This window comes from Colobus angolensis, unplaced genomic scaffold (assembly GCF_000951035.1).
Source record: "Colobus angolensis palliatus isolate OR3802 unplaced genomic scaffold, Cang.pa_1.0 Scaffold45, whole genome shotgun sequence".
Lineage (NCBI taxonomy): Eukaryota > Metazoa > Chordata > Mammalia > Primates > Cercopithecidae > Colobus > Colobus angolensis.
Genome location: NW_012117932.1, coordinates 2,299,554 through 2,310,884, shown reverse-complemented (window position 1 = coordinate 2,310,884; position 11,331 = coordinate 2,299,554). Strand labels below are relative to the sequence as shown.

The 11,331-nt window shown below is 39.2% G+C and overlaps 1 protein-coding gene across 1 annotated transcript in view; it reads left to right on the top strand.

The window, feature by feature from the left end:
* The window catches only part of YES1 (YES proto-oncogene 1, Src family tyrosine kinase), a 95,360-nt gene extending 84,433 nt beyond the window's left edge, over positions 1–10,927 (top strand). Inside the window, exons 11-12 of the mRNA XM_011957784.1 lie at positions 922–1,053; positions 9,408–10,927. Coding sequence (XP_011813174.1) covers positions 922–1,053; positions 9,408–9,616 — 341 coding nt within the window. The 3' untranslated portion in view covers positions 9,617–10,927. The remainder of the gene's footprint in view (positions 1–921; positions 1,054–9,407) is intronic.
* Positions 10,928–11,331: the final 404 nt, after the last annotated feature.

The following is an 11,331-nucleotide window of genomic DNA, read 5'->3' as shown; positions in this document are numbered from 1 at the left end:
GCTCACTGCAACCTCTGCCCCCCAGGTTCAAGAGATTCTCTTGCCTCAGCCTCCCAAGTAGCTGGGATTACAGGCATGCATCACCATGCCTGGCCAAGTTTTGTATTTTTGGTAGAGACAGGGTTGCACCATGTTGGCCAGGTGATCCGTCTGCCTCGGCCTCTCAAAGTGCTGGGATTATAGGCATGAGTCACCGCACCCAACCACCTGCGACTTTTTAAATGAAACGTTTTGTGATTGTGCCAAGGAAAATTGATCATCTGTTTGTCTAAATAAAGAACTCTATTTTAAAACACTATCTACAAACATATAATAACTTAAAGAGTGTAAGATACCTATAATCTTATTTCCACAGTAAGTTTATAAACTTCATGAAAGGTATGCTTTTTAGGTTTCCATAATGATTAGCATAATGCCCTCCACATAAAAGACATACACTAAATATTTGAGTAAATTAACATGGGCTTTTAAAAGTAATACAATAAAATTTTCCAGAATGGTATATAAAGTAGGAAAGAGATTATGTTTGAAAACCTGTAGACATTGTAACTCAATAGAATATTCACTCATCAACCAATAGTTAACTACAGCTATTAGGTGCCAGACTGTACTTAAAAGTTACACATCTTGTAGCCCGTATTTTTGGCTTACTACAGCTTCAGCCTCTATTTTCTTAAATTGTTTTCTGTTGCCACAGCCAACTTATTTTTTAAATCATCAGCTATCTAATCAGGAATAAATGTGATTTATTTCAATATGAATTTTAAAAATTAACGTTTCTCCCATGTATCTTGTACATTTAAAGAATTGACACTGACGACTACAGTAGAGATATTGACAGAAGATTAGCCCTGCATATGCTGTATTTGCACAAATAGATTTTTTAAAAACATTTAAGCAAGATTGTCAATATTATTTTAGGTGCAAAATTTCCAATCAAATGGACAGCTCCTGAAGCTGCACTGTATGGTCGGTTTACAATAAAGTCTGATGTCTGGTCATTTGGAATTCTGCAGACAGAGCTGGTAACAAAGGGCAGAGTGCCATATCCAGGTAAGCTTGCATTTTATTAGCTCTTGGTTATCTCATGAGTGGCTTTATCAGGAGTTTATTAGGAACAGAATTGTAAGCGGGGAAAAGGCCTTTATTTCTTCTCATAGTCCCCCTGCCTCTCCCTCTCCCCACTCCTTCCCTTTACTATGGCATTGGATGGGTAACAGTCAATGAAAGCCACGATCCTTGACTGGGTGAGCATATGAGGTATGCCCCACATTCACCTCAGCTTAGGACATTTTCCAAAAGGGCCTCTTACTGTTCTCTCAGATAATAAACGTATCTTAAATATCCTGGGTCATCACCCCATACCCTAAATAATTGTTATTTCCCAGTAGTGTGACTGGTGGGTTTTTTTGTTGTTGTTTTTTGTTTTGGTTTGTTTTTTGAGACAGTCTCACTCTGTCACCCAGGCTGGAGTGCAATGGTGCCATCTCGGCTCACTGCAACCTCTGTCTCCTGGGTTCACGCAATTCTCCTGCCTCAGCCTCCCAAGTAGCTGGGACTACAGGCACCTGCCACCACGCCCAGCTAATTTTTTGTATTTTTAGTAGAGGTGGGGTTTTGCCATGTTGGCTAGGCTGGTCTCGAACTCCTGACCTCAGGTGGTCCACCTGCCTAGGCCTCCCAAAGTGCTGGGATTACAGGCATGAGCCACCGTGCCCATCCTGGTATGTTGTTTTAGATATGTACTAGCCTTGTTTTCTTCATTAGATTGTTTTGAGATCCTTTTCTCGTTTTATTTCTCCTAACAAAACCTATTTATAAACCACTACTTTAAAAAATATGTCTGCCATTAATAAAGAGGAAAAATAATAATGTTTCCCTTTCAAAATTATGAGATTTATATAGTTCCTAGGGGGAAGGAGAAATTTTAGCCCCCTTGAAATTCAGCTATCATTGAGTATTATTTTAGTTTGTTACTTCTCAAACTCTTCTACTGAAGTATCCTAATGTTGAGAAAGCATATAAAATTTAATCTTTAGGAAAAACTGTTTTGCTAACCTTAAAGGTTTTGCATATTATCTAACATATCCCTCTTCCCTAATACCTCCAACTGTAGATCTAATGCCATCAAATTTTATCACCCACTTTGTCTTGTTGCTGTTATTCACTGATACCATTCAAGTTCTTCTCATTTAATGACTCACCATTGTCCTCTCCAACAAAACTCCTCCCCTGTCTTAATTCCTTGTCATCTTAATACGCATGGTGATGATTTTTCTATTACCCTGGTCTCTTGTAGCTTGAACTCTTCTCCTGTGTAATCTTGTCTTTCACTCTACCTTAGCCAGTCTTCCCATCTTCATACCTTAAACCTTAACATTACCAATAACTGCAACCCTTTCAAAATCTATTTCATGCATCTACTTTCTGACCACCACTTGCCATCTTTCTAGATAACTTTCTCTACCCCAACCCTAGCAATTTCTTGATGCTACCAGGGTCTTTACTCCATTGTTTCTGCCACCTTTTCCTGCTTCCTCACCCCCTTCATGAAACCATTCTCCTTAAATTCCCTAGTGAAGCAGTATAATCACTCCTTTGCAGTTACCTTGCCCTTCACCCTTCTCTGATTTCATCATCATTGCTTAGCAAAATCACCATGCTAAATAAATCCAACTCTGCCTACACCACACCCGCAAACAAGGCTAGAAAAAACAACACAGCCATGCACCATAGTTTCACTTTAAATGTAAAACCATGAGGAACTTTCAGTTTTCGCTGTGATGGAGAGGCATTAGCCTCTAAAAATCCAACTTACTATAGCACTATAAACAACTACAAAAGTTAGATAAAATATGTAAAAGAACTGGTAGGACATTGCATCAAGAAAGGCCATATTCCTTAAGACAGGGCAAGTACATGAGCTGAGCCTTACATTTATATTGGCTTTTCTGAAGGCATTTTCTAAAATAGCATAGGGCAGTAAAACCCAGACAGAAAGCGTAAGTCTTTATTAAGCAAAGGAGACGGAGATCCAAGTGCTGGGATCTGAAGGACAGGGTCCCAGAGAAGGAATTACAGGGAAAGAACTCTAAAATTCTGCTTTAAAATTCCAGTTGGGCATGGTGACTCACTCCTATAATCCCAGTACTTTGGGAGGCCGAGGTGGGTGGATCGCTTGAGCCCAGGAATTTGAAGCTACACTGAGCTATGATTGCACCACTGCACTCCAGCCTGGGCAACAGAGCAAGACCCTGTCTCAAAAAAAAAAAAAAAAATCCCTTCAGGTCCTTGCTCAGTTCTAATCTGCACATACACAGGGAGAAGCTCTGGGAGACCTAACAGAAAATAGCCACTAGGAGGCTGGGGAGTCAAGCAGAGTTCAGAGGCTACAGAGTGCTGAGTTCTTGTCCAACCAAAGTGGATAGATGTTGGAGAATACCCTAGGCTTTTTGTTGAGACCCCAGAAAGTCCATACCCTAGGAGAAAGGGCAAAACTGAGCAAAACTAAGCCCTAACAGCTAGGTGATCTGCCAGTACATTACAAATGGAATTAAACTGAACATCCTTCAGAAAAAGATAACATGATCCAGATATCTACAGTGTGTGATTCAAAATGTCTAGCACAAAATAAAAAGTTACTAGACATACGAAGAAGGGAAGAGATGACTGATTATCAAGAGTTCAAAATGTGGTTGGGCATGGTGGCTCACCCCTGTAATCCCAACACATTGGGAGGCCGAGGCGGGTGGATCACAAGGTCAGAAATTTGAGAGCAGCTTGGCCAAGATGGTGAAACCCCATCTCTGCTAAAAACACAAAAATTAGCCAGTCACGGTTGGTGGGCACCTGTAATCCCAGCTACTCGGGAGGCTGAGGCAGGAGAACCACTTGAACCCAGGAGGTGGAGATTGCAGTGAGCTGAGATCACACCAGTGCACTCTAACCTGGGTGATAGAGCGAGACTGTCTCAAAAAAAAAAAAAAAAAAGAGTTCAAAATCAATAGGAGCAGACGCTGAGATAATTCAGATCTTGGAGTTAGCAAAAGACTTCAAAATAGCAATATATGGAATGTTAAAATAGAAGAAAGTTTTGCAAAATAATGGAAAACTGGAGAATTTCAGCAGAATTGGAATCTATCTATCTATAAAAGAATCAAATGGAAATTTATTTATTTATTTATTTTCTTTTGAGACAGAGTCTCACTTTGTCTCCCAGGCTGGAGTACGGTGGCACGATCTCGGTTCACTGCACCCTCTGCCTCCCAGGTTCCGGTGATTCTCCTGCCTCAGCCTCCCAAGTAGCTGGGATTACAGGCATGTGCCACCACGCCTGGCTAATTTTTTGTATTTTTAGTAGAGAGAAGGTTTCGCCATGTTGGCCAGGCTGGTCACAAACTTCTGACCTCAAGTGACCCTCCTGCCGCAGCCTCCCAAACTGCTGGGATTACAGGCGTGAGCCACTCCGCCTGGCCCTCAAATGGAAATCTTAGAACCGTAAAACATTATATGAAATTAAGTACTCACTAGATGGGCATAGTAGAAGACAAGATTAGTGGATTCAGACACATTAACAAAGTATCCAAGGTAATGCATAGGTAAAAGCTAATGGGGAAGAAAGCAGAGCAGAATGTATGAAACCAGGGGGCATAGTGAAAAGGTCTAATTTATATGTAATGGAGTCCCAGAAGCAGAAAAGAGGAAAAAATGAAACAGTGGCAACATTTTTTAAAAGTAATGGCTAAAAATCTTCTAAATATGATAAAACAAAATACCAACCCACAGATTAAGTGAACCTCAAACAAGAAAAATAAACTCAGTGAAATTCAAGCAAACATATCATGGTCAAATTATAAAAATCAAAGCCAAACAGCCATAAGGTGGTGGTGCAGATTGAGCATTCCTAATTCAAAAATCCGAAATGCAGCTGGGCGCAGTGGCTAAGGCCTGTAATCCCAACACTTTGGGAGGCCAAGGCCGGTGGATCACGAGGTCAGAAGTTCGAGACCAGCCTGGCCAACATAGTCTCTACTAAAAATACAAAAATTAGCTGGTCATGGTGGCGCACACCTGTAGTCCCAGCTACTTGGAGGCTGAGGCAGGAGAATCACTTGAACCGGGGGGGGCGGAGGTTGCAGTGAACCAAGATTGCACCACTGCACTCCAGCTTGGGCAACAGAGCAAGACTTCGTCTCAAGAAATAATCTGAAATACTCCAAAATCCAAAACTTTTTGAGCATTGACATGATACCACAAATGGAAAATTCCACACCTGTCCTCATGTGACAAGTCACAGTCAGAATGCCATCAAAATTTGGTTTTGTGCACAAAATTATTTTTAAGATTATGTATATGTATGTGTACATATATGTATACATATATGTATACGGTATATATGAAACATAAATGAATTTTTTTTTTTGAGACAGGGTGTCTCACCCAGGCTGGAGTGCAGTGGCACAATCAGGGCTCACTGCAGCCTCTACCTCCCTGGGCTCAGGTGATCCTCCCACCTCAGACTCCCAAGTAGCTGGGACCACAGGTGTGTGCCATCCACCTAGCTAATTTTTGTATTTTTGTAGAGACGGGATCTCACCATGTTGCCCAGGATGGTCTTGAAATCCTGGGCTCAAGTGATTTGCCTGCCCTTGCCTCCCAAAGTGCTGGAATTACAGGTGCAAGCCACCGTGCCTGGCTCATAAATGAATTTTGTGTTTAGACTTGGGTCCCATCCCTTAAGATATCTCATTATATATATGCAAATATTCCAAAATCCAAAGAAATCCAAAACACTTCTGGTCCCAAACATTTCAAATAAGGGATACTCAGCCTGTGTATTATCTACACAGGAACAACAGAGACAGCTAACTTTTCCTCAGATGTGGAAGCCAGGAAAGAGTGAAATTATATCTTTAAAGTGCTTGGGGGAAAACTGATCTAAAACACCAAAAATAAAAATATCTTACCAAATTTATAATGTATATAAAAATAGACTATGACATAACACAAAGGGAGTAAAGGAATAAGAGGTAAATCGTTTTAAGTTTGGAACAGGTAAAAATACTTATTTTGAGTAAAATATAATAAACCAAGGAAGCATATTGTAGTCTCAATGATCAAAAATAATAACAAAAAGAGAAGATAAAAAGCCAACAGAGAGAAAAATTTGAACATTGAAAATGCTTGTTTAATCAAAATAAAAAGCAAGAGAGGAGAAAAGAATAGATGGAACAAAGATCAGGATGGTAGAGTTAAACGCAACTACATCCATAATTAAATTACATTTAGGTACACTAAACATTGCAATTAAAAAACAGACTGGATTTTAAACACATACACAAATACTATAATGGTATTTATAAGATATGTACTGTAAGGTATTTTAAGAGACTGAAACTAAAAGGATGGAAAAGTTATACTCTGCAAATCCTAACCAAAGAAAGCCTAGGTAGCAGTAGACTTTAAGGCAAGAAATAGCACTAGGGACAAAAAGAACGTTTCATAATGATAAAAGGGTCAGTTCAACAGGGACATAAAAATCCAAAATGAGCTATGTAACTACATAGTTTCAAAATGCATAAAAATGTATATGATTGGGATATTCTAGTTAAATAGATGAGAATCAGAGTATAAACAATTTGTAGAGTCTCCATAAACAATTTGTAAAGTACCCATCTTTAAAGAAGAAAAAGAGATACTTTATAGGCATCATTGTCTGTCATTGATGATTTTAAGAGGATTTGGAAAGAACTTTCCGCATATAGCACAGACCAATCCGTTGCATACACTTCTTTTTTTTTTTTTTGAGATGGAGTCTCGCTCTGTGGCCCAGGCTGGAGTGCAGTGGCCGGATCTCAGCTCACTGTAAGCTCCGCCTCCCGGGTTCACGCCATTCTCCTGCCTCAGCCTCCCAAGTAGCTGGGACTACAGGTGCCCGCCACCTCACCCAGCTAGTTTTTTGTATTTTTTAGTAGAGACGGGGTTTCACCGTATTAGCCAGGATGGTCTCGATTTCCTGACCTTGTGATCCGCCCATCTCGGCCTCCCAAAGTGCTGGGATTACAGGCTTGAGCCACCGCGCCTGACCTGCATACACTTCTCACAGCAGATTGTCCATTTCAAAGCAACAGCTCCTGTTTACTAGTCTTATTTGGGGACAGTGATAAACCTTGGTAAACGCTAACAGGTATGAAATCTTTACATTTATTGACAGTATGCTAAGTATTTACCATATGGTTTTTTTTTTTTTTTTTTTTTTTGAGGAGTCTCACTTTGTCACCCAGACTGGAGTGCAGTGGTGCGATCTCTGCTCACTGCAACCTCTGCCTCCCAGGTACAAGTGATTCTCCTGCCTTAGCCTCCCGAATAGCTGGGATTACAGGCGTGTGCCACCACGCCCAGCTAATTTTTATATTTTTAGTAGAGATGGGGTTTCGTCATGTTGGCCAGGCTGGTCTTGAACTCCTGACCTCAGGTGATCCGCCCACTCAGCCTCCCAAAGTGCCGGGATTACAGGTGTGAACCACCATGCCCAGCTGGCATAAAATAATTTAATAGTTCTAATTATCAGAAAATTCTGAAGAGTGAAATTCTTTTTTTTGTTTTTTTTTTTTTTTTTTTGAGACAGAGTCCAGCTCTGTCACCCAGGCTGGAATGCAGTGGCACAATCTTGGCTCACTGCAACCTCCACCTCCTGGGTTCAAGCGATTCTCCTGCCTCAGCCTCCCAAGTAGCTGGGACTACAGGCGCCCACCACCGCGCCCAGCTAATGTTTTGTATTTTTAGTACAGACGGAGTTTCACCATGTTGGCCAGGATGGTCTCGATCTCTTGACCTCGTGATCCGCCCACCTGGGCCTCTCAAAGTCCTGGGATTACAGGCCTGAGCCACCGTGCCTGGCCCTTGAATGAAGTTTTGAATGAAAGCTTATTGGTAATTAGAAGTTATTTTCATAGGTTCCAGCTTATTTAGATTGGTTAATCCTAATAGTCAATTAAAATAATAAGGATAAAATAGAAGAAGAGAATGGAAAAGAAGTTCAGTTATAGTAAGCCCTCACTGAATATTAATTCCCTTACTCCTTTTCTCCTTCCCCCAACAACTTCTAGTTGTATTTTCATGATTAGTAAAAATGTACTGGATTTCACTTTATTCCCCCCACCCCGAAATGGAGCCTCGCTCTGTCACCCAGGCTGGAGTGCAGTGGCGCAATCTCACTGCAACCTCCGCCTCCCATTCAAGTGATTCTCCCACCTCAGCTTCCCAAGTAGCTGGGATTACAGGCACCTGCCATCATACCCGGCTCATTTTTGTATTTTTGTAGAGAAGTGGTTTCACCATGTTGGCAAGGCTGATCTTGAACTCCTGACCTCTGCCCACCTCAGCCTCCCAAAGTGCTAGAATTACAGGCAAGAGCCACTGCACCCAGCTGGATTTCACTTATGGAGATGACAGTACCTAGTTAGATGAAAAGCTCAGAAAACTTCCTTTTAAGTATTGAGTTTCAAAGTAATGTCATGTAGAGTCTTTTTAATAGTTTAAAAAATGTATTTTGATAAATCACTTATTTCTCAAAAAAATAACTAAACATCTAAATAATAATGATTTAACCCCATTACATTTTCTTTAGAGAATCATAGTCTATTTTAAATACCATTCCTGATGATCAGTTGATAAAGTTTCCAAGAGATACGAGGGATGGCCTGACTTGCAGGCAGGTAGGGAAGGTGATGCGGGAGATAGGAAGTGAAATAGGGTTACTGGCTTGGTGAGACACTGTTGGGAAGAATTTGGAAAAGGAGGCATTTTGCTGGCCTGTGATAAGATGGGGTGAGCTGCTGATCAGGGGGTTGAGGGGGGTGGATTACAAAGGAATACGAGAAAGGAACTATGTGTAATATCTTGAAGAAAGTCAAACAGGTGATATTGGATAAGGAAACTGTTTCACAAAAGTAATTCAATATAAAGTTATGTAGTTAGTATATTTGGCAAAACCAAGACTAGAACTTTCTTCTGAATTCCTGTTTTAAAGTTCTTTCAGACACGATCTTGCCACCATTCCTCAGTAACCCAAGTTTGGTCATTGTTAAATGTTAATATTAGAAAGTACCAGTACCTCATAGTGGCACCCTAAATTCTTATGAATCAAATGAGGTTGGCTTTTGAAGACATTAGTATTAAAAATAAGATATAAGATGGAATGAAAAATTAGACATGTTAAAACATAGATTAGCATTTTCTAAGCTCTTCTTGATATTCTCATGTTTAAAATTTATTTTGTTGCTTTGTTACAAGAATTATTTCACTAAATAATATACTTTGAATCAGTTAGTGGCTAGGGGGTTTGTTATGTTTTCCTAGTGGTAGTCAGGACCATTGTTCTTGAATGTTTTAATCTTGCATGTTAGGTATGGTGAACCGTGAAGTACTGGAACAAGTGGAGCGAGGATACAGGATGCCCTGCCCTCAGGGCTGTCCAGAATCCCTCCATGAATTGATGAATCTGTGTTGGAAGAAGGACCCTGATGAAAGACCAACATTTGAATATATTCAGTCCTTCTTGGAAGACTACTTCACTGCTACAGAGCCACAGTACCAGCCAGGAGAAAATTTATAATTCAAGTAGCCTATTTTATATGCACAAATCTGCCAAAATGTAAAGAACTTGTGTAGAGTTTCTACAGGAATCAAAAGAAGAAAATCTTCTTTACTCTGCATGTTTTTAATGTAAACTGGAATCCCAGATATGGTTGCACAAAACCACTTTTTTTCCCCAAGTATTAAACTCTAATGTACCAATGATGAATTTTCCAACGTACTTCAGGGTCCAAAGAAAATAGAGCTAAGATACTGATGACAGTGTGGGTGATAGCATGGTAATGAAGGGCAAAGAGGCTACTGCTTATAAATCATTTCCTTTCTTTTTTCCCCCCACAGTTAGAATTTCTCAAAGAAAATTATTTATTGTTACAGATAAAACTTGAGAGATAAAAAGCTATACTGTAATAAAATCTAAAATTAAGGAATACATGGGACCAAATAATTCCATTCCAGTTTTTTAAAGTTTCTTGCATTTATTATTCTCAAAAGTTTTTCTAAGTTAAACAGTCAATATGCAATTTTAATATATGCTTTCTTTTGCATGGACATGGGCCAGGTTTTTCAAAAGGAATATAAACAGGATCTCAAACTTGATTAAATGTTAGACCACAGAAGTGGAATTTGAAAGTATAATGCAGTACATTAATGTTCATATTCGTGGAACTGAAAGAATAAGAAATTTTCCGCTTCAGTCCTTTTCTGAAGAGTTTGACTTAGAATAATGAAGGTAACTAGAAAGTGAGTTAATCTTGTATGAGGTTGCATTGATCTTTTAAGGCAATATATAATTGAAACTACTGTCCAATGAAAGGGGAAATGCTTTAATCTTTAGATAGCATTCTAAGTAAGACCCAGCATTTAAAAAGCCCTTTTTAAAAAACAGACTTGGTACTGTGAGATATTGCTAATATGTCCTTATGGGGATGGGTGCCACAAATAGAAAATATGACCAGATCAGGGACTTGAATGCACTTTTGCTCATGGTGAATATAGATGAACAGAGAGGAAAATGTATTTAAAAGAAATACGAGAAAAGAAAATGTGAAAGTTTTACAAGTAGAGGGATGGAATGTAATGTTTAATGTTGATGTCATGGAGTGACAAAATGGCTTTGCTGGCACTCAAAGCTCCTCACTTAGCTATGTTCTGAGACTTTTAAGAGTTATAAGGTATAACTATAAAACTAATTTTTCTTACACACTAAATGGGTATTTGTTCAGAATAGTGAAGTTACGGCTTCACATTCATTCCTGTGGGATACGACTTTTATGTAAAACATTTTTAGGACTCCAGTTTTCAAATCATGTTTGAATCTACATTCACTTTTAAAGTCTACATAATGGTGGTCATTTTTCCCTTTTAGAATACATTAAACGGTTGATTTGGGGAGGAAAACTTATTCTGAATATTAACAGCGGTGAAAAGGGGACAGTTTTTACCCTAAAGTGCAAAAGTGAAACATACAAAATAAGACTGATTTTTAAGAGTAACTCAGTAAACTACAGATTTGAATAGCAGCATTAGTGGTTTAAGTGTCTAGCAAAGGAAAAATCGAATCTGATAAATAAAATGAAGATCTGGTGTATATGTTTTAAAATACTCTCATACAGTCACACCTTAAATTAATCTTATATTAGGCCCCTCTATTTTCAGGATGTAATTCTTAACTATCATTATTTACCTGATTTTAATCATCAAATTTGAAGTTCTTTGCCATGGCATATATGTTCA